Genomic DNA, 23,774 nt, shown 5'->3' with positions numbered 1-23,774 from the left:
TGAGTGGAAATGCTTGTTTATTACTGATTAAAGCCAGACAGACAGATGCTTCGCGCCTCAGAATCAAATAACTTCAACACTCGCAGTCTTTATACAGAATACACACAGCAGGACAAATGTTCCCACTAAAAAAAAAAATATTGAGAAACAGTCTTGGCAGAGAATGTGTGCAAAACTTTAAAATTAGACGAGTATGGGGGGGTTTTAAAGGAGGAGGAGATGCAGATAATGCTACAACTTGTGGGACAGTTAACTTGAAAATGTGGCAAGAATTCTCCAAAATGTTCACACTTAGTGGTTAAAAGACAACTGTGAGTCATGTTAAGTCAACTGTCATGTATCAACAAACATACATTCATTGCCTGTGAATCATTTTCTAATAAACTGGCGAGTCCTTCTTCTTAAATTACCTCCCAGGTGGACGGTAAACAGACACATCTTATAACAATATTGCTATCAAAATGCACAGATTAATCAAGTCACTCACGTTACTTCCAGTTCTTAACACAGACATGTGATCCGACAATAAATAAACAGGACACACATCCACTTTTAAAGTGCGGTATTTCTGTGATCTGTCCGAGATCGAGGCTACGTAACCTTTGAGAGAAGAAATATCACAATTTTTATTTTAAACAAAAAAAGTTTAATTCACAACACAGCGCTGCTTTAGCCTCTCTTTGACTGATATGACCAGTAGCTTACGTTAGCTTATGCTAGCAGACAACGTTAACAGTGATGTAAGGCTTCGTCAAACGATTATTTTCATTAGTTTATTTTCTCAGGTCATCATTTAGTCAATTAAATGTTTTTAAAAAAGGTGAATATAGTCATTTACAATTTCTTCAAGCCCACATTAATATTTATATAATTTGCTTGTTTTATCTGATTAACAGACAAAAATTGAAGGTATAGCTTATACGAGATGGCCAGAATTAGATAGCTCCAAAACTATTGTGCACTCTTTGCAGAAGGGACTAGCTGCTTTTAGCAAGTAGCTCAGTTAGCTGTGGAGCAATTGGGCCCTATTAGCTCACTGGAGACTGCCTGGACCGCAGCCTCGGATGATGGGGTGGGTAACCTGCCTCCTCCCAGTGAAGACGGCTCGAGCAAGACTGGGACTGAACACAGCCTTTGAAATCTGAGTAGCTGGAACCAGTCAATGTTATCAACTTTGGTTTAGTTTGATCAACTCATTGATTAATCAACTACCCATTGCAGCTCTACAATGATGTCTTTAAAGCACCTTGGGAAATTAAGGGGTAATTCTGTTTTATTATTCTGTTATTGCCACGTGTGGCCACCTTGTCTGCTGTTAAAAAGTTACATAGTCTCACTCGCAATGAGCTCTACTTCATGTCAAATTAATACAAAGACAGACGAGAACTGCAAAAAATGCATTATGTCATGTGGTCGCAGTCATTCATACAGACAGTGAATGAAAAGAAGAACATAACAATGAATTATGTCAGTATGAGAAGCCATGAAGTCCATGTTTAAATCAAATACAAAAACATCTAATGCACTGTAGGACGAACACTTAGTTTTGCTTAGTCTGTACCAGCACATGCTAACAAAAACATCATGAGACATCAGACCTCACTGTAAGTACAATCTTCAGAGTCACAAAAGGCATTTAACAGTACTCCTGCAGAGTGTATATGGCAAATAAAGCAGTGTTTGAGGCCTACACAGTATTACAGGAGGGCTGGGAGACAGTGCAGAGGCAGGAAGAGAGAGAAAAAATAAAATTAAACTGCCCTCCTGGTGAGAACGAGCGCTAACTTCTGCTGTTACAGCTCCTCTTCCTCTGGGCGTCTGTCAATAGCGCCCATTTTCTTCTGAGTCGGCGTGCAGGGCAATGAATCCCTTCTAGCGTTACAGTGACACATGCTTTTCAAATGTCAGAGTCCCTCTTTCTCTTTATTTCTCCCCTCGTGTTGAGCGACCCCGGACATTCCTCCTGTTACTTCATGCACAGAGAAAGAAAGTCGCAGCCTTTGCTTTCAGCAGGAGGCGGACCTGTTCTGCTCAGCTGTTAAGAGCATGACGACGACTTTACTCAAGGTTAACTCAGGTTAGAAAAAAGTCTGCACTTCTGTAAGGTGCTTTGGATACAAGCATCTGATTCCACAGCCTGGCAACTAACTCGAGCATTTCCATCTTTTCAAAAGTTCAAAGATGTCTGAGAATTAAGCTCCACAGAACAGAGAGGGAGAGGGGATTATTTATTAGTAAACAGTCTTTTGTCAGGTGGAGCTGTTACTGCTCCGTGGGACACACATTGCGGTCTTTGCAGCAGAAGTAATGCACCACCACGCCGTTGGGATACCTGGCAAACGCGCTGAAAGAGAGAGATAAACAAATATGAGAATGCTTTCCTGTTGGGAGGATTATTAGTCACTGCATCAGTGCAGATAAACAAAAGTTTAATTAAAAGAGAGAAAACAGTGAAATTAAAATGAACAGGGTATGAAATTAATGTCGGCTCAGGGCGTAAAAAGGGTGTTCATAAAACTGTGACTGCAGACACAAAAAACATCTCATAAAAAGAGATAAAACATGTTGTTATTAAACACCGACAGTGTCATAATACTGAATTAATGAGGGTTTTGATGATACTCCTCAATAACTCAGAGAGGCACTTAAATATTTGTCCGCTTTTTTAATATTCAGGATTCACAGATTTGTCCCAAAATAAAAATATAAAGAAAAAAAATGTAAATATTGGTAAGGAAAGCATTAAAAAGTTAATACAAATTCAGTTTCTTTACTGCGACAGTGTTACCTGTTTCCTATTTTCTTCTTGCAGACTCTGCATGTCTTCTCCTCTGTAATGACACATTTGACCTGCTGGTGGAAGATTCGCTCCTCCTGCACCTGAAAACGCAGAACATGTTCTCGGTGAGCAGAGACAGACGGTACAGTAAATTAGATTTAACACGTTTCTGCAGCAGAGTTACCTGTGTGCTCATTTTTTATATTTTTTTTCAGTGAAAATGAAATGCAAAAATAACCAGTTGCCTTGAAAAAAGGAAAAGGAGTCATTCAAGTGTGGTGACGCAAAGAGGAGGGAGGGGATTGCGAACTGCAAAACGTTAGCTAAAACGACGACAACGCTTGCAGCAGCTTTAAGTAAAATAAGAAGAAACTCCCTGCACCACAAACATTTTGTTTAGTTTCGGGACTTTCCTCCAATTTTTTCTTGTGTAAACCCTGTAAACTCCAACTGAAAATGTGTTTCTTGTTAAGAGTTGTTCATTGTTTCAAAGAAAGGACAACAAGTATTTGGGGGAAATGTCAGAAATATTCTTTGAGAAAAAGTTAAACGGGCACTTCTCTCTGCTGAATGTTCGATCGGTCACTCGTTCATTAAGCTAAAGTGCAGGACAAGACGTGTGTTTGTAAGTTTAATAAGAAGGAGAGTTTAGCAGGAAAGCTAATGTGGGTTGTTGCTCAAAGTCAGTGGCTCCTGGGTGGTGCAGCTTGCTGCTCTCTGGCTGTTAGTCATTGTGACTGCCTTTGATAGATGACTGCAAATTACTGCTGCAAAGGTTTGAGTGGTTGTCTGAAAAAAAGTCAGAGAACTGACAGTTTCTGATTTCTCAAAGAGGAACAGAGTACTTGTAATTCACAGAGCACATGTGTTTGCTGTGGCAGACAATTTCATTTCAGTTGGGCCTTAATCGAGTGAAACAATCTGACAAGGAAAAATCAATGTTCAATTGAACTGCTCTCAACTAACAGACATGCAACCTGTGACCACGGGGAGTGAACAGACAGTACTTTGTATTCAGAGGTCACATAAGGCTGTGATCCACCGTGTAAGCAAACTCTGCAGGACTCACCCTGAGGAACTCAGCCTGCAGCAGACTCTTCAGCACCTGGTTGCAGCGTTTCCTCTGGGCCTTCTCCTCCAGGACGCTCTCCAGGAAGACCCGGATCTCTCGGATCTGAGTGTTTGCTGGGAGCAGATTGATGGCCTAAAAACAACAACAACATAAACGCTTGCTTGTTAAGTAGTGTTGACCTGACATTATTAGTTTTTGAAAACAGATCACGACTCTTTCATTATCAGAGGGACCTTTGTGTATTGGACAGAGGAAATGTCTCCTCTCAGAGGCAAATTACACTAATTTTGAAAGTGTAATTTATGAAAATAAGCATCCTCTCTGACAGTGGTGCTAATTTTCATGTTGCGGTTAAACATAATCACTGAACTGGATTCAGAAGGAACACTAATACTTCAAATAGAGTCATTTCCACGTTTATTATAATAATTAAAAACTCAAAATACTAACATAGCTCATTAATCATTTCAAGGTAATAATATTAAATGTAATTACTCTCTCCTCGGAACGGTATCTTGCTGCGCCTCATTTATGTTGTCTGCGACCCACGACCAGGATATTAGCAACCGTATCTTCTCCTTACAGACTTTTAGAAACCACAATAACTTGTCTGTGTGCTGCTGTGTGAAGTCTCAGGGAGACTAAACACAATCAAGGACCAGCAGTCCCGTTGTCCTTTTGCGAGACTTAATTAAACAAATTTGTGTAAATTGCAGCATTACACTGAGACTCAGAACTTCTCCTGATGAGAACCTAACAGAGCTGGGACTGCAGACAGTGGAGTTAATAAACCACTCTTTAAAAAACAAAATGGTATTGAGTTACTGAAGAGAGTAGGCTTTAACAGTAGGCAGTTAGGGTAATACATCAATTGGTAAACATTAAGTAAATGCACCAACAATGTCTACGCAACGTCGAGACAGAAAATCTATAATCGATCATTCACGTTTTATTTGTCGACTCAAGTCACTGTTTTGAACTTGACTCGAGAGAAAATAAATGACTTGAGACTCAACTTGAGAAGAAATTAAGAAAGCTTTTATAGAGTTTCTTGCATGACTACATTTACTAAATCCCAACTACATGTTGGTCGTCCTGATGCTCTCTTGGCGAGGCAGAAGCTGTGACAGAGGCCAGGAGAAATGAAAGTCAATGACGGAGCGCAGGGAGGCAGAATGGCACAGAAAGACAAGATGGAGAGCTCCTGGCTGTTGCATCTTAACCTCAACATCCAAATAAACCGGCAGCGTTCCCCTCCAGAGACTCTTAATTTGACATGTCTGCAGCTGAACACAGATCAGCGGGGCCTTTCACACACAATCACATCCACTTTAAATCGCAGACACAACACAGTCTGTTATGGTGCACTTTACAATGAGACTATAACCGATAAACTTGCTCGTTTTTTGTATTTAAATATTTGCAGAGGCAGAGTGGAGGCGTGTCAAAGACTGGGCCTCTGCTCCTTTGAGATAAGATAAGGGAAGAAAGAATACACAATCTGCTGAGTGACTGTTTTCTCCTCGACATGGAGTGTGTGGAAAGATTTTTTGCAGCTGGGTCGTACTAAAACACAGCGAACCAAATATCTTTATGAAGTGTTCTTGCCGGAGTATCTTCTTTACTAGACAGCAGTCGGTACATTTCGACATGTAGGTTTGACGAGCAAAATAGGTCATGAGCCGGCTTTGAACACAACAGCTTTTATTCAATTAACTCTTTGCTATTTTGGTTCAGGTAGTCAAAACATCAAAGATTTTCACATCGTAATCGCAGATGCCTCTCAAGGGAGATCAGTTCCCCGTGGAAATCTTTTTTTGGTTCTCTGGATGTTTTCTATCACAAAGGCAGCAGCTTGATTACCCCCGACAGCGCGAACCCCTCTCATCTCCCTCTAAAAACAAACTAAATCAAATCTTTAAACGAGTTGCGTTTAGTTCAGTCGCTGCTTTAATTTCACACCAAATGCCAAATTCTATGCAAGCGTGTGTCATCGTTAATCACGTTACTCCATCTCAGTTTTATCCTGCGTAAACAAGCCGACTCCTATCAGTTTCACTTTCAGTGCCACAGTTTGTCTGAATTAGCAACGATTACTAAATCAGAGCGATGGCACAGAGTCAACTTATAATAATAAATAAAGAGCTGGGTTCAATGAGGAGCTTATTCTTGCGCTCTGATATGATGATTAACTCATGACAGAAACATTTTCTAAGTTCTTTACTAAACTTTTACAGAGGAGCAATAGCAAAAAAGGGCAGGAAGGCTCTGTAGTGGTTGATTAAAACTGCCTAGAAGATCATTGGTGACAAAATCTGTTTTTTGGGACCGTAATAAATAAATAAAGCCTTCCACACGGTCAGGATGGTGAGTGTTTTGGACTGTTGGTTGAACAAAAGAAGCAATATGAAAATGAACTTTGCATTCTGGGAAATTGTGATGAGCAAGTTTCACATTTTATAAACTGTTATTTGTTAAAAATGTGAAATAATCGGCAGATTTACCGCTAATAAAAATAATCATTAGCTGTAGCACTAACATTTTTGTTTTGTGAATAGTATAAGGGGACTACAATGAACATTTCATTACACAGCCCTGTGTTGTACAAAGAAATGCTAGTTTTAGTATAAATGATAAATAAATTAACCTTGTATTTAAAGAGCAATTTGAAGTACCAGATGGGAGTTTGCTGTGTAGGAAAGAGGAATTTAAGTGGAAGACTTTAATGCACTTGTCAAAAGTAATCCTCTGTCAAAGTACGGATATTTCTATCTGCTCTCGAGTCTCCCTGGTAAAGAAATGAAGAGCTGCTCTGTTGTTGCTTACCTTGGTGGTGTTGAGTTTGCTGTGGTGCAGCTCCAGGACATGAAGGGCCGCCTGGAGGTTGGCCTGAGGCTCCGACAGCTCCATCTTGATGGGCCCCAGACAGTGGACGTCAGGAGGTGAAAGATACATTCGCAGCAAAGACAGATAAACCTGAAGGGAAGAAAATACAGCAGTTTATACTTCACTTGGTCTGAATCAGAATCTTTTTTATCACTTGAGCAGAGATTCGTCATGGATAGAGAGGTCCGCAGACAATTATGAACGGTAAAGAACAACTATAATACAGAATCAAAACAAGCAGGGATCTTTCTTCTTTCTGACTTTTTCAGAATAATAATAATAAATGATTCATTGATTTTCCCTTTCAATCATATGCCTATTTACTGATTTCAGTACTGAAATTTCAGTATTGTTTGGTCATACAGTCTAACAACATTTTATACACATAACAGATAATATCAGCCGTCTGAGATTATGTTTTTTGTTGAATTGGAAATGTGTCACTGGGTGCTTCGGGCATAAATAATCCATTATATTTGTAGAGCAATTTCTGCAGGCACAAAGGCACTTAGTGGGAGGCAGCAGAGCGTACAAAACGAAAAAAGTGGTCATAAAAAAACAAACACGACACAGCTTTAATAACATCCAAGTGGACCCGAATAAAAAGAAATCCAAGAGGACAAGGCAAATAAAACATAAACATAAATAAACAAATCAGGAAGAAAACACATCAAAAAGCTACTTACATCTTTATTCCCTTCCAGTGAACTGTTGTAATGCCGGTGACAGTATCTGCAGAGCACACAGAGAAAATCATGAGCAAAGATAAAACATTAAATTCTGCTCGTTTCCGTGACTAAATGATTTGCTGCTGCACAAAATAAGCTCGCAATTAAATATGATTTCAGGGCAGAGACCAACTTTTTTCTCATTATAAGTGAAATTAGCTGCTGGAGTTACAGTAACAAACATTTGTCTGTTGGTTGGGGGATAATTTCCCACCCAGTAGCGCAGGTTTCCGTGCTGTTTGTTTGAGTACTCACTCTTCAGCCATGCGGGTGTCGTTCAGGATGTGCACATAGATGAACAGCGCCTGCTCGTGTTTACCCATCCGACCCAGAAGCAGAGCTCGTTCCTCCAGCAATCCTTGAGGATGGAAAACAAGGTCAAAGGTGCAGGTTACACCCTTCAGCTTAAATATATACGAGTTCGCTATAACTTTCCTCTGTGACTGAGAACATATTTGGATGAGGTAACAGGAAACATATATGACATACTTTGTTTTCTTGGGCACACGTGACAGATATCCTGATATCATTCAAATCTGAATTTCCTTCCATACCCGAGGTGTGAATGCTTAAGACGTAATTTTCACATCACCACAAAGGATTAGAAGGGAAATGTCATCTTGTCAGCTCACAACCTTGTTTGTATCTATTAAGCAAACAGAAGAAATGTCTTGTTTGTCCACTGTGTGAACCCAGCTCTTACCATCAAAGGGGAAGTCACTGATGAGTCTGGCTGGTTCATAGCTGGTAGAAATGTCCAGGAAAGACAGCAGCTTGTTCCTGTACTCTCCCAGATCACCGTCCTCCTTCCCCGCAGCAACAGCTGGAACTCCTGCAACAGCACGGAGGGTTTAATTATAGAGTCTAGAGCCGTAGGGAAATTGGTTGATTAATCAATTAATTGGTTGACAGAACATTAATCTGCAACAACTTTTATAATTAACTAATGTTTTTAGTCATTTTTAAAGCGCCAGTGTGTAGGATGTATTGGCATCAACAAATAACAAATATTTGTATCCTGTTTGATTTGTATTGTGAGCATGCAGAAGGTGTGGTTCACATCCTGCCAATGGCTTCATACTATTCAGCGTAATGACACTTAGTGGTGGTGACCTTCCCAAAAATGATGACTGTAAGCAGTTAATCACAGCTGAAAACAATGCAGGTTTTCCTCAAGGATACACACGATGCTTTCTGGTAAGAAACACTGAACGTAAACATAATTATTTTGCTTTTTTCTTGAAGAAAGCAGCTAGAAGCACATTTAATTTGAACCTGAAAATAGTTTACATTTTTACTGAAACAGCAATTATTAACAATGCATATAAGACTGTAAACTTGCTGCTTCAACAGACTTCAATATTCACATAGGCAGTAATGAAATGCGACCCTGTTCAACATCCTGAGAATCCAAATAATCTCAGAGAAACAGTATCTTAATATCACAGGATGCGTACTGCAATATGCTTCATAACGATGTGGAGTTATTAGTTTATTTTTCCGACAGAGAGCACTTTAATGAGCTGCGAGCGTAGTCGTGTTGGCAGTGAGGTTCATTTCAATACACAGTCCCTGGGTGATCATTAAAAGACACAAACAGAGAGAGACGGAAGGACTTCATAATAAGTCCTGACACAAAGCAATGACGGACAACTATGAGTGGATGAGTAAGCAACAGCAAACTGAACCCACATGGAATGATGTAATCACACTTCCATCTGAAGCACCCCATTTACTTTCTAGGCTTGCTTCATGTGCAGAAGATATGATTGAATGTTTTAGTATCTGACAGGAACTTCTCATCACATCTGTGTATCAGGATTAAAATTAAAAATTAATTTCCTGTGGAAACATCTAAAAACTTTTATCATTTTCAAAGTTTTTTCAATTTATTTTTTGGCCATTTCTGCTTTATCTGAGAGTGACAGCTGAACAGAGTTTTCTCTTGCTCGTTGTTACACGCTCCAGCTGCTGTTATTCTTTACTTTGGTTGTTCTCTGCTTTCTGATCGGCCCGATAGTCACAGCTTTAATTCTATTAGGCTTAATGTTGGCTTAGAGCCCAGACCAACAACAACCTTTGTGGGTTGGTCTGATTAGCTTCTCTCCCTTTTGACAATTTGGTTCAGCCTTCCTTTATTGTCACATTTATTGTTTATCTAATAAATGAATAATGTGATTTTTCTGCAGCCTCTGGACTCTTTTTGGTTATTTTAGACCTCTCTCTGGGGGTGGTAACACTCGTACCTTCTGGCAGCGAGTTGAGGTACTGCTTCATGAGGCCTTGAACCCTCTCCAGGTAGAGTTGGATCAGCACGTTGTGAAACTCCGGGCCCTTATCGTCCCACACGTAAATGATGTGCTCCAAATATGGGATGGTTAGTTCCTTAAAGCCCTCCTTCAGGAAGTTCAGCACCTTGTGTCTGGGCAAAGTCTCCACCTCTGTCAGGTCCTCTGTGAAGATCTGGACAGGAAGAGAAATTAACATAACTGGACATACAATTGAGCTGGACTTCATAAAGTAATATACGCTGACTCTCATTGTGATAACTGGAGGTTAAGTTAATTCAAAAGGTACGTATACAGAATAAAAAGACTTTGTGTCGCACCTTCAGGCCGTCCTCAGGACAGATCTTCAACACCCAGGGAGAAAACTCAAAGATGATTCCCAAATTCTCCACTCCTGTGTGTGTGAGGGATTACAACAGATATGTAAGTTTAACTGCATCAAGGAAGTAAAGACGGAGATGACGATGATCATGATGAAGTCTACAAACAGTTTCAGAAAACGTCCTTTAAAAGCAATGCAGCACTTTATCATCATAAACTATTTACAACAAGTTATTGGCACAAATTAATTTGGCATTATGGCTGAAAATCAATATGTTATTATTACAATATTTTTCAGAATATGAGAGTATACGCTTAGTTAATAGTTAATCCACAAAATGTGCATTGACACATTTTTTTTAATCATATTAAAATATAGTGGCAGTAGTATTCTGACATATATAAAGTGAGAATGTGTTGTTGTCCTTGGCTTGAAAAAGTTTGAGAGCCATTATTCAGGTATAATGCCTGCCATGGTGTTATTTGTTTGCAGTTGGCAGAAAGCAGGAAAAATAACCCTCCACACAGCTTTTGAGATTTGTTTCAACTACGCCTTATTTTCAATTTCCTGGATTGTTCTCAAGATGCTTTTGTCTACAGCTAAGAGAAAACATTCACCTCAAAGAAACAGCATCCTCTTTGTGACTAAATGCATCTAAATGTATCTGACTGACTGACATTTGCTTCTCATCATCCCCATCATCGGCCACAAGAGACAATGCAATTACCCAATCATTACACCACAGCGTCAGAATTTATCTGAAACTTATACATTTAACAAAAACACTGGCAGCAGCTATTTTAACTGTCAAGAACCCAGTAAGTACAGCAATTTATCTTGACATCTTTGGTGCACAGACACAGTAAATATTGACACATATGCCTGACATATGAAAGACTGCAGACCATGATACGGGACGGAATGCTGACTATACTGAACATTTCATCCAACGTCCGTAATCAATCAGAGTGAAAGCTTTCTCAGAGGCTTTCCCAAAATCATTGCAACAAATAAAACATAACAGGGATGACAACTCTGACACACCGAGCTAAAACAGACTTGAGTTGACTCATCCTTACCCAATCTCTGGAGGTACTGCACTGTTCGCTCGTGGCCCTTCAGAGGAGAGTTGGCCTTGGTGGACTGGTCCAGCAGCACCTGCAGAGCTGTGAGAGGGTAAACCGGGTGACGGGAGGCGAGTGAGAGGGGAGTGACAGCAAATGTGAGATTAGTCTGACTGATGAAAAGTAGTAGAATGTCATCATCTCTGGTCCGTACTGCATTACATAATCCCTCTGTCGACAGAAATTGGACGAAGCACACGCGGTATTAATTGGTGGAGGGTAACAGCTGGTTTGAATTGGCAGAGGGGACGAGAGGCAGTCTCGAACAGTATGATATCACAAGCACAAATTGCAGCAGGCTGATTAAAACCAGCCGTGCTCACAGCGAGAGCAGCCCAGAATCTACAGCTGAACACCGCCAGAAACTAAATGACATTAAGAGAGCTCTGATCTACGAGGATGACGAGTCGACCGCAAGCGGGAAACCTCCTCGGAGATAAACTGTAGCTGATCCACCCCGTGCTGAGAATGCAGCTTTGTTACAAACACAAAACCAGTACCTAAAATGAATGCAACAATCGGTAACCAGTGGCTCTTGTATTTAAACTGGGAGATGAAGAGGAGAGCGCTGATAACGGCTGACGTAAGGCACCAAGTGATCTGTCATTCAAACTCTAAACTCCAAATTCACAGTGAAATTGGGAGCAGATGTTTCATTTTGTTTTATTGCTATGTGTTCAGTTGTCATGCTGAGGTCTGCAACATATTAACCACACTCTGTAAAAATAAAACTGAACTCTGATATCAGTCGAGATCCAACTGATTGACTTATCTGTTGTCTGTCCATTGTAAAGTGATTGTCCAAATTGAATTTTCCTTTGAAAAGCTGAATAAAATCCAGCTCTAACTGCGGCAATACAACTCTATAAAAATACTCCTTATTTCAGAATTTTACTGAAGAATAAAAACACAAATATTAGCAACAAAATTTACTTAAAATCATTAAAGTAAATATTATTATATATCATATTAACACAGTGTAATCACTTTTCCATCTGACTAATTTACATTCTTGTTTATCAGTGTTTTTTAATATATGTTGTGCCTTCTTATTGCTTATACAGATAAAAATGGCTTTTAAAAAGGGATATTTGAACTTGATCTCAACACAGTGAAATATCTGCCAGTTTTTCCAGGGGAGCCATCAACAGCTCAAGGAAGTGTATAAATCCCCACCATTTCAAATGAATTATTGAGCTCCAAATCACACACAATCAAATGGATTTCAAACGTTTTTGCAGAGAAGCACAGTTCAGTACAAATCCACAAATAAGGACTTGGAATCAGTCACAGTTCTTTGAGACAGAGATGGGTGAAAAGTTAAAACTACTTTGTAAATATTTTTTTCCTTTTGAAGTAGGCAGATCGTTTAAATGAAATATAGTGTGATCTTAAACTGCTGGCAACAAAAAATATTTTTTTTAATAGAAGAGCATTTTTTTAGAGCAGAGAAAAGAGGAGAGTTCTGAGAATGAAAAATTAATAAATAAATAAATAAAAGTCTGGTGAAGATCTGACTAGGATGGAAACAGTCCATGTAAATAAATTAGTGGCTTGAAGTCGACTTCACGTACATTCAATTCAACCTATAATTCTCATAATTATTCTCAGCTCCTTCCTGCAGATGAGACTTTAAGATTTGTAACATACATAAAGCATGATATGACCCGATAAGATCATCAGGTTTGTTGGGGCAGGTGTTTGACGGGCGAGCAGACCCTTACCTTTCTGGTGCAGACCCTTCTTCTCATAGAGAATAATGAGCTCGCTGTACTTGTGGGCCTTCTTCAGGACACACTCGCTCTCCTCGATGTGGCAGTGATTGTTTTCCAGTCGCAGGAGGGGGGACACCAGGGCCACGTTGGTCTGATAAGAGCAGAAAAACATGAACACCAGATTTCCAAAGTTAAATCTAGTCAGATGTGTGATTACGGATTAGTTCATCCTCTTTGCTTCACCGTGTGTTTATCATTTAAATAATGTGGTGCAGATGCTTGGCACTCTAAAGCACTCACACGGTCTTTGAGGATCTCCAGTCACTGTGAGGTTATCCCTCCAGTGTAATCTGCATGCCTGGGAGTTCCTCTAATTAAATAGAGCTTATTATACCTCCAAAGGGAAGGGAAGCACCTGGTGGCACCGTTCCTGGATGCCCAAATCAAAAGAACTGGCTAAATGTGCAGGAATGGAAAAAGACTCTGGAGTCCAATTAGACTGTTTTGTTACTTTAACTGTAGATGAGGTTTGACACAGATTGCCTGGTGGAGTTTTGCTTTTTTTTTTGCCCCGGCATCTATTTCCCGAAATCAACACCAGACCCATTTTACTGCAGCTACTACATCTAGAACTCCGGCCACTTTTAATGTGACTCAGTTTTTGTTACTCAAAGTAACTCTATTAATGAGCTGCCAAATGTGAAAGTGATTTGGCTATGTGTGAGGTAAAGTTTACTGCCTAGTCTTGCTGCCAAATTGTTTGGAATCACTTTCTTGTGATATCATGCCATTTTGCTCAAAGTGGATGGTGGTAAGTGCCAGATTCCTGAGAGCCGACATAACTTTCATCATGAAATATAAACATTTGGATTGGCTTCACTGACAACTGCAGGTTGGCTGTTAATCCAAAAGTATAATGAGTCATGAGAGGTATTAAAGAAAAGAGAAAGAAATGGCTTAAGATAAAAAATATACTCTGTGTTTCTAATTAAAATTTGTTTCATTCCAAATTAAAAATCAACTGTATGAAAAACATGTGACATAAAAGAACAAAATGTTTTTGAAGACACTCGATCACCTTGGTTCACAACAAAAGAACAACAACATCACAACACACATGAAGAAAGAAAAAGAAATAGTCTGGAGCCTTACATGCAAGTAACATTTCAGCAGGGTGGTGTCGATGATCTGCAGGAGTTTTTTGCGGCTTCTAATAGTAGGCGTTCCCTCCATGAGCGGAGATGTTGTGGAAGGGTCGGAGTCATTCAGCTGTTTCACAAGGTGGCTGCGTTTCTGTGTGGAAAAATAAAAAAGATGCAGAAGTATTAAACTGTACCTCCTCATTTGAAACAACCTTTGGGTTTTTGTTCTCCTCTGAGTACAGCCTCATTTAAGATAAAAAAAAGTATCTGACAACCAGGGATTTTTCCAACTTTCTCAGTGTTGTAAAGGACATTTTAGGCATATACACACACCTGGGTGAGGTAATCAATTAGAGCCAGATGAGCCTTCTCCAGCTCCGCCCCGGACAGGGTGGGCAGAGGGTTGGGATAGTGCAGCTGTTTGCGGTAGTCTGCCGGGAGCAGGTCTGGGTACAGCCCAATCACATGGGTGGGATCTGCAGAGCACAGGAGAGGAAATGTGTCATAATTTGTTCCACACATGATATTAGAGTTTGTTTATCAGCCATTGATTGAAGGGGAAAATGATTTAATGGCAGAGTTTATAATATAAATACAAAACATTAGAAAACATTAGTTACAAAAATCTTTTATTAACCAGACCTGAAATCAAGAGCTCATTAAGGGAAGGAAATGTTTGTCATCACTGTGGAATAAATCCCCACAGACACGCAATGTGTCATCATTAAATGTGAAAGTCATATGTGAATAAAAGTATTTCCACCAATAGACACAATAAGAAACAGATGTCTAATGATACAGTGAGCAGAATAAATGTGATAACATTGTGACCAGATTCACCTTAATTAGGCTGCAATACATAAACACACATCATTAAAATAAAACAGGTGCTGTCCACCCAGCGAGACAAATCCAAACACCTCATCAAAGATAACGACTGTACAAAATATTAACTTTCAAGTCACATTGTCTGAGCCACGGGCATTTATTGTCAGTAAGCGATTTGTAGCAGAGAGAGTGCAGAAGTTTTCTATTGTTAAAACGACGGGTTGCTTTGAAAAATAAGCATTATTTAGATGCTTAATGTAGACATCTAGTAAAATAATAGGCCCAGACAAAGTGTGTATTTAGCCTAATAGCAATTCTATAAAATTTTAATACCAATTATACTATCATCTTATAATTATGCAAGGCCTTCATGATGATCCTGCAGTCCTGATATAAAGTGTGCTTCCATTTGGACATCCTCCTGATAAAAATGGAAATTGTGGACTCCTATGTAGTGAAAGATTAACCATGTGTTCCACTTTGAAATTAATATCACAACACATACAATTTGATTCAAGTGTGACTGTCTTACAAATCTGGCCTGAACAGACAGAAAACAGGTGTCCACTGTGAGGGATGAAAGCCTTACCTGTGCCCAGTTTGGCAAACACCTGCATGGAGTCATCAAATCTCTTCTGGCAAAACAGATTGAAGGCGAAGAGATTCTGGATGTGATGTATCTGCTGCTTCTTATCACCGTCTGAATCATCCTTCATCTTCTGGCAGAAAAAAAAAGGAAGAAAGGCAAAAAAAAAAATTCATCACACTACAGCAAAAATATCTAAAGATTATTTTCACAAAGCTTCCAAGAATGTGAAGTTCTTGAAAATGCCCCTGGAAAGCTAGATTTCTAGATAGACTGACAATAATTTACAAAGCCATGAGCATTTCACGGTTTCAACGTGCACCTCTTAATCAAGATAAGTGAGTTCAATGTTCCATCCTTTGAGCTAAAACGCTTATTGAATCTTGAGGAATTTAATAACAGGACTTTACGGTGAATTGAATCTCACCGCCAGCTGAAGAGCCAGCTCAAACTGCTTGTCCTGAAGAAGCTGCCGGATCTGGCTGGATATTGACACGGGCACCAGGCGCCACACAAAGTGGTTGCTGGCAACATACACAATATTTGGCCTGAGAAAGACAGGAGGAGAAAACAAGATTAGATTGATTAAATTCGGAACTAAAGTGCGTTCTCTGTACCGACATTATCACTGTCACCATCATCATCATCATCATCATCATCATCATGAGAAAAAAAGACTAGAGACGTGATTAAAGCACCAAATCACACATGATGTTATTTTAGGGATGTTATACAGTGCAAGCCTTAAAAAAAGAGCTAACATTCATTACAGAATCTGTAATCTGATTAAAACAAGAAATGTTTTCATCCAGCATGAGTAAAAGGTTCAACTAGTGCACAAGTCCCTTTGCAAGAATAGGTTGCTGGAAACTCCTATTCAGCTCGACAGAGGACTACTCACCCAGCTGAGGTGATGAAGCGAGGCCTCTGCAGCTCCACGCTCTGCACCAGCAGCCTCGGCTCGAAGGTCCGGATCTCCACGTACCGAGGGAGAACAGCAATGATGTACGGAGGCTGATGCTCTGAAAACATTTGGACAAAGGCAAGAGGGTTACAATCGCTGTGCAGGTCAACTGAGTCCAAACTGTTACGAGTATGAATATCTATGAACTAAATAAATAAAACGTGAATAAAATAAAACCACAAAACCAAGACAATACACAAAATGGACTCTTGGGCTCTGTTATCAAAAACTTGTTAAATGGTTGATGTAATGCACATACATTGGAAAGTCAATAAGATATGACATGTATGACGCAAGACAACAACGTAATTATCATGACGGGACTATTGTGCTCTAACTTTTACCTTATCATACCTGATCTATTGTGTAGTTTCTCGATTAATTGTTCAGTCTATAACAAGTCAGAATATATTGAAAAATGCACACGATATTTCACAAGAGCCAGAGAGAAGAGAGAGAGAGAGAGAAGCTGCAAATCCACAAATTGGAGAAGCAGGAACCAGTTACTGGATTCAATGTGAGACTTCTGATGTCAATCCAACTTAAAGTCTCTGTCTTGAGAACAGGTGCCTCAGTTGTGATCATAAAGATAAGACCTTGAGGCTAATAGAGCAGGAAATCCAGCCAGAGAGAGCCATCTAGACGGGCCTGAGGTTGGACTCATATGGCCCTCTCTTCCAGCCATGAACGGTCAGGATGGTCAGTTAGATGCATTTTGAACTGACCAGCACTCATCCTCTGCGGATGCATGCCAAAGCCTCAATGTTGGCTTTATCAAAACAAGGAAATTGCAAACTGTATGAAACCACCGCTTGGAGGCTTCATTTCCCCTTCACATTGTTCCTTTATGCATTCCAATGACCCCAGAGAGAGAGAGAGAGAGGGGCCTTTAAAACAACGTGAGAGCTCATCTGCATCCCTCTGTCACAAAGCTCATCAGTAACCCAGACCTGTGGTGTGTTAGTCACGGGATAAAAAAGCTGACATAAGATTATGTTTCCTCTTCTGACATGTGGAAAGCAGCAGCACAGCTCAGACAGGGTGGAAAGACTTTGCTTTGAGGAAGGAAAGATTGAGGAAGAGAAGACGGACAGCGGCTCGATGATGACCGATAAAATGATGAGTATTTATGCTAAATGCTTCATCAGGAACTCAAATAAAAAACCTTCAGGAAGTTTAGTTTTTTTTCCATTAAAAAGATGATCTTGGATGTTTTAGACTAACATATATAAGCATAAGCAACATATAAGCAAGTTATAGCCATTTATTATAATATTATCTGAGGCGTTCTTCAGTGAAAAACGTTTAATCAGTGAAAGTACATTTCACTGATAATAATTGTGTACTTTTACCCTAGTAACATTTTGAATTCAGGACTTTTACTTGTAATAGAGTATTTTTAGAGCATTGTAATTCTATTTTTTACTCACTACCACTTACTACCACTGCTTTTAACAGACAGGAACTGAAACTTCTATCAAATTACAGAAAAAGGAAGGAGTAAAATCTCAGATTACGCTCACACCAAGTAGTTTGAATAATGATATTTTAGATGCAGACCGATTTCTAATCAGGGTGAAGCAGAAAAACCTGCACGTAACATAAGAAAAGTGTAATTGCAGTCTCCACAGCTGCTTGTCCTGCAAAATTCTGAAAACCTGTTTCTCCTTGTGCTGCTTCCGTGCTTTGTCCTCTGAGGCCGGTGCAGAAGGGTATTATTATCGGCAAACTCATTAAAATTAAGTACTCTGATAATTTATAGCAAGCAATGTCCTTGGAAAAAAAATCAATAGATGCTTACATCTAAATTGCCATAAATTCAGTATGTGTGTTTATTAAATTGTGACTAAGACAGCTAAGTTCACTTTGTGGTGAATTTCTTGGAGGTTTTACAGTTTAGACAGAGTGCAAAGAAAGCACAACAAAAAATTTGGCTGATTTTGTTTCTACCCCCGAGTGGAAGGGACTGCCAGGGGTGACACATTTTGGCAAAACACCTTCTGTGTTATCTGGAAGACTAATCAACATACTGACTGCTGGGGGAGGATTTTTGGGTCTTCTTACTCAGCATGTGACCTTTTGTATTCGCTGTCAGTTCTTATTGATATCAAATACAAGTTAACTCTTAGCAAAGACATCAGGAGTCATAGAAGGACAGAAAAGCAAATTGCAAAGGGTATGCAGTAGCTTTTTTTTGCATAGAAACAAATATAACAACATCATGGTCAAACCTCAAACATAACTAAATGCAGAATCACAGAAATACTGAACATAAAAACGTCTTCGTAGTATGAGTTGCTGTGTTTCTTCCTTACCCATTGCTATAGGGATGTCGGTCCAGTTCAGGGCACACTTCTGGGTGCAAACACCCTCCTCATTGAGCACCACAGTTAAATCATCCTGACCGACAGCAACCTTCCCATCAGCCAGTGGGGCGACCAGAGGCTCCAACTGTTTCCCAGTGGGGAAGAGCTCCTTGATGGAGCCACGGCCATCCATCTAGTAGAAGTGAGCCAGAAGATACAGAACCTATTAAAAACATCCTACAAGCTTCATCTGTAAGGTCAATTACAAAGTGCTCGAGACAAACAATAAAAGATCAAAGAAAAGCTGATTAGATGAGCGATAACACTACAAAACATTAGTCGAAAATAAGAATAACAGAAGGAAGAGATACAAAGGAAGAAGCCCAAAATAAACACTACATTTCAAGGACAACACAACAGACAGGAACTAATTATATAACAGTCTACTTCTCATCTTTTCAGAAGTGGTATAAAAAGATCATTTTAAAGTGATACTCCTTCCAAAACCTCTATAAAACACTCTCTGGAGACTTGAAAAGGCACTTGCATAATTGCCCCTCCACAGAGAATGAAAGATTCAAGCCAGATCATTCATAAGTCCAGACAACAGTCCAACCCAGACTCCAATTTTGCACATGAAATATCGAATACTAAGACAAAGGTTGTGTTTAAAACTATATTTTATGTACCAATATTTTCATAAATATTTTGAGTGCTCCTTGGCTGTTAAACGACCAGCCTGATTAACTCTGGCTGGCTACATAAATATCTTCTTTTAAATCACTTTTGAGGCCAACTGTATTTTATTCTTTTTTGGTGAACAAATCTTTATTTTCAAACAGCGCAAATCATTAGTCCAGCTCCCTCGTCATCCCACCCCATGGCAGCATCCCTCTCAACAGCCTGATTAACAATCCAACTCAGGGGTCGTCCATGGCCTGCTTAAGCATGCGGATCACTGGGAAAGTCAGCACAGGCGTCGGGGCTCAGCTGAACTGATTTAGCCACCTGACATAGAACTGAACATGGCTCTGCACCAAAGTCGGACTGAATACAGCTTCAAAGACCGACGGAGGTCAGTTTGACAACAGAGGGTACAGTACAGAGGTGATTTACAGCAGCTCTGAGCAGGACTATAACTTCAGGGACGGAAGAGGCGTGCAGCAGTAATATTTTCACATCTTAAACTGTGAGGCCACACCAGAGGTGATTGTGGAGAGACAAACTGTTTCGGTGAGTTTAATTTTGTTTACATAGAATTTGCTTTAAGTGTGTTTTACGATGAGTTAACGAGGCAACTAAGGTCGTCTTAGTTCACTAAAAGAGAGAAACTTGACTTCAGAAGGTCTACGCTTGTATTTTTCTGTTTTTTTAGGAAAATAAGAGTATTTCATTTCTTGACATTTCATTTTGTTCATTTATTACGCTACCAGCAGGCATACTTTTTTCTGCAATCTGAAACTACGGGGGCTCTCAGACTATTGCTTCTTTGAGGTACAAATTGGTATTATGAGACAGGTTTGGCAGGGGCTAGCTGGTTAGCATGCTAACTTCAGTGGACATCTCTGCAACACAGGACACAGACGTCTTTGACATAACGTCAACACTGTTGTTTCTTCACACAAAATATGAAGAGAGATGGAGATGGACAGTGGTTAAAAGGGCATCCATGGATGTCTCGATGTGTCACTGTTAGAATCCATTTTAAAAGCCAAAGTGACTAAAGCCTCTCTTCTCCATTAAACACGCCACAAACCTTTTACAGCCTCTTTGCAGGTCTAAAAAGAAATGAGGCTTTCATATACAAAAGTCAGATTATGGGTGGAGTATCACTTTAAATTGTAGGTTGCTGCAGATAAGTACAGCTGTGTGTAAAAAGCTTAGTGTTATTCTTTCCTGTAGCACATACCCGAATGAGGTAATAGTCTCGTTTGAAACCAACACATATGGAGTTTTCACACCAAGCCATGGACTTTGGAATATCTGGAGCACCAAAGTCCCCCTGTCAGACACAAAGAAAACATGAGGATGTCTAAATGTGTCACATGGTTGGAAAAAAAAACACCCATCTAAATCTGGATCATACTGCAGTGAGTCACATCTCAAACATATTTTATTTTACCTGCAGCTCGTGGAACTCTCGGTCCTTCCAGTAATACAGCTGGAGTTTCTTTTTCACTGCGACACACATTCTCAACCTTTCCTCTCCTGAGCTGGTTTGCTGCAGACAAAAAACAAAATATACAATTCAAGACTTCAAATTGGGGAAAATGTGAGTGCAACACAGAAATGTGGAAAGAAGAGCGGGAACAAATCATTGTTATGACTGTCTTTGACTGTGCCATAAAATGTAATGGGAGTCATACCAGTTTTGTTTTTTTTGCATGTTTTAATCCAGTAACTGCAAATTGAGTGTATCATACTAAAACATACTGTTGTAAAAATGTCTAAATGTGTTTCCTTTCTTTAACGCAGCCCCTGTTTCCATTCATTTCAATTAAGAGTAAAAACACAGCTAACAGAAAGTTGACAAATTGAGCATGGTAATCCATAACAAGGACCATTATGTTGCTTTTTATTCTTGTCAAAGACATGATAGCAAACTCTGAAACACAGGCATGATTTATAAGTATGAATCGCCGTGGTTTGTTTATGTGCTGGTGTGAGGCAGCAGCATGTGAGATGTGCTGATTTGGCCTCAGGAAAAGCAATGAACTTGACATGCAATGCAAATCTGTAAAAAGGATTGTATCTATTCTTATGTCGCCTGCTCTTTTTTCACTTTTGTGCATGGAAGTGCTAATAAAGCATTACCAAAAATGGTCAATATGATGGATCTTGATCCTTTAAGTCTCTTTTTTTTAAACCACATTGAAATATATATAGCTAAAAAGAACAAAAAAAAATCATACATTCAAACAGCTGAAAAGACGATGGTGAGCTAAAGGGAACAGTCTGCGGTGATTGTAAATTAACCTGTACATGTGTTGCGATAAATTGGTTGAGGCATGCAAAGACACTTGAAGCCTAACTTGAGAAAACCGAATAAACCACGTCACTCAAAGCTCCCTGGTCAGAAGCTTCCAAGTAGACAGTGACTCATCTGCAGTTTCTCCTAACCACACTTATAACTGACAGCTGTGTGAGTGAAGGCGGAAGTGAAAAATGATTCAGAATGGGAGGAAATACACATACATGAATATGATAGCAGTACTGCACATAAACTATACTGCAGGGATAGTGCCTGAAAATCCTAAGCTTTAACCACAAGTGGATCGTAACTGACCTGCAGGTCACAGGCAAAGAGCGTGGCTCCTTTGGCTTTGGACAGCACCGTGATCTGCTGGAAGGTCAGTAGGTCATGGACGTGGATGTTGTTCTCTGCAGGAGAAACACATTAGATATTGGACGATGAACGCTATGCCTTGTGTCAACACAAAAATATAAAAGATCTCAAGGCTAAAAATGTTAAACAATAAACTGATGAAGACTAAGCAACATTATCTTTTAAACTTAAAGTATGTACTGGATAGATTTGGGAAATAAACATACCCAGAAGACTGACAAGAATTTTGTACTGTGAGACGACATACAGCTGTAGAAAGAGTAAGAAACACAACACAAGTCCATGATTAAACAGCAAGTCATGTTGACGTTACCACTACAACACACCTCAGTTGTTTAACCCACTTTATCAGCAAACATGAAGGTTGATCACATTAGATATCTCTGGAATTTTAAGTTGGCATATGAATGCGTCTGATTCCCAGAATCATTCCAAGAGAGGGAGTTGGCTACTGAGACTAATTCAGACTGACGTAACGTATGTTTACGCCCACAGTCCTTTTGCTATTAATAACATGGCGATAGAGTAAGTAGTATTCACCAGAATGCACATTTTTGATTTATGCATCAATTAGTTAGTCTGTGGTTGGTCGCATCTACCTGCTGAATCTTCTTCGAAAAGTTCTTATTGGATTTTTCCAGCGTCACCTCAAAGCGGTTGGTGCCTAATGGGGAAAAGAGACACAATTAAGTGGCTGAACAAGGTCTGCAAATACACAAAGAATCAAATGCATCACACACACAAACCCTCGTCCCCCCTTCCTACCTGCATCCTTCTTTATTCGGTAGAGAAGAAGATGCCCTGGCTTCGTTCCCACAAGCAGCCAGTCCTCTGAGAGGAGGAAAAAATGTCAGAAATATTATGCTATCAAATCTAAACATTTGTGCTGTGACATGCTTGCAGGAAGATCATTCCTGTCATTGGTTGTGTAATGCATCACTTGTAAACAAGAAGGGACACCTGAGACTGCAGGTCAACAACACCCAGAGGGAACCACTTCAATGTCAAAGCATCAACTGTGGGGATACGTGAACTGTCAACAACTCACCCCAGGCCGCAAGACAGTCGATCTGAAGAGGAAGCTTCTCCAAAATAGGCACTGGTTCATACGCGTCATGCATCTTGAAGCTATATCGGTGATTCAATTACACACCGCTCTGATGGATCAATCCCACACGGGGAGTCGACGCCTGTCGGGGACAACAGCTGACTGACCGACCGCTGATGAAGTCTGTCAGGGTGGACCGCCTTTATGTGTCGCCATTAAATGTCTGAGCAGTGCAGTGTGTCGACAGGCAATGAGGAAATCTAACCCCGGTATTGCAGACTTCTGTAAAAGCTATGCAGTTTGCCTGGTTTGCCAGCTACCTCTCCGACCAAAACAACAGCTGATCGTTAGCCTGCTAGCTTAGAAGTTAGCAAGCTACGGCTCCAAAACATTGCTCCGCGTCACTCCATGCTACCAGAAACCCGAACAAAGGCGGTCGGTTTCTTCACCGACGAGGACAAACTCAACCTTTAGGCAGCTTAAAACAAAAAAAAATAAACCACCGTGTCGGCCGTGGTGGTTTAGTTTCTCGTTAGCCTGGTTAGCTTCTTGCCACTTCCTCACTTGTGTTGACGGCTGCGCGAGAGAATGGGGTTTGACAGGCACGTGACTCAAGTCCGTATGGCTCCGCTCACGAGGA

The 23,774-nt window shown here is 40.0% G+C and overlaps 1 protein-coding gene across 2 annotated transcripts; it reads right to left on the bottom strand.

Moving 5' to 3' along the window:
• Positions 1 to 23,728, bottom strand: vps39 (VPS39 subunit of HOPS complex). Of its 2 annotated transcripts, none has more exons than XM_073483732.1 (24): positions 23,135 to 23,728; positions 22,852 to 22,917; positions 22,686 to 22,750; positions 22,293 to 22,335; positions 22,027 to 22,121; positions 20,863 to 20,961; positions 20,650 to 20,742; positions 18,750 to 18,933; positions 16,372 to 16,492; positions 15,898 to 16,018; positions 15,474 to 15,603; positions 14,390 to 14,532; positions 14,067 to 14,207; positions 12,924 to 13,065; positions 11,155 to 11,241; positions 10,074 to 10,147; positions 9,712 to 9,928; positions 8,169 to 8,297; positions 7,721 to 7,823; positions 7,424 to 7,469; positions 6,678 to 6,827; positions 3,849 to 3,983; positions 2,789 to 2,880; positions 1 to 2,344 (listed from the first exon to the last, which is right to left on the bottom strand). In XM_073483732.1, exons 1-24 carry the CDS (start codon positions 23,205 to 23,207, stop codon positions 2,263 to 2,265), a joined length of 2,631 nt encoding a protein of 876 aa, XP_073339833.1. In that variant the 5' UTR covers positions 23,208 to 23,728; the 3' UTR covers positions 1 to 2,262. The 2 variants fall into 2 exon arrangements, with proteins under 2 accessions (XP_073339833.1, XP_073339834.1); XM_073483733.1 differs by having other exon boundaries at positions 15,474 to 15,600.
• Positions 23,729 to 23,774: the final 46 nt, after the last annotated feature.

Source organism: Pagrus major, chromosome 16, assembly GCF_040436345.1.
Source record: "Pagrus major chromosome 16, Pma_NU_1.0".
Classification (NCBI taxonomy): domain Eukaryota; kingdom Metazoa; phylum Chordata; class Actinopteri; order Spariformes; family Sparidae; genus Pagrus; species Pagrus major.
The sequence above is the reverse complement of the archived record's forward strand: the minus strand, read 5'-3'. Positions and strand labels throughout refer to the sequence as shown.

Excerpts from the sequence above, each read along its gene's own strand:
- vps39 (XM_073483732.1), bottom strand. The coding sequence starts at position 23,207 with ATGCATGACGCGTATGAACCAGTGCCTATTTTGGAGAAGCTTCCTCTT. Across the intron at positions 20,743-20,862 it reads GAGAGTTCCACGAGCTGCAG|GGGGACTTTGGTGCTCCAGA; the intron begins GTAAAATAAAAT and ends TGTGTCTGACAG. Across the intron at positions 14,533-15,473 it reads GTTTGCCAAACTGGGCACAG|ATCCCACCCATGTGATTGGG; the intron begins GTAAGGCTTTCA and ends TGTGCTCTGCAG.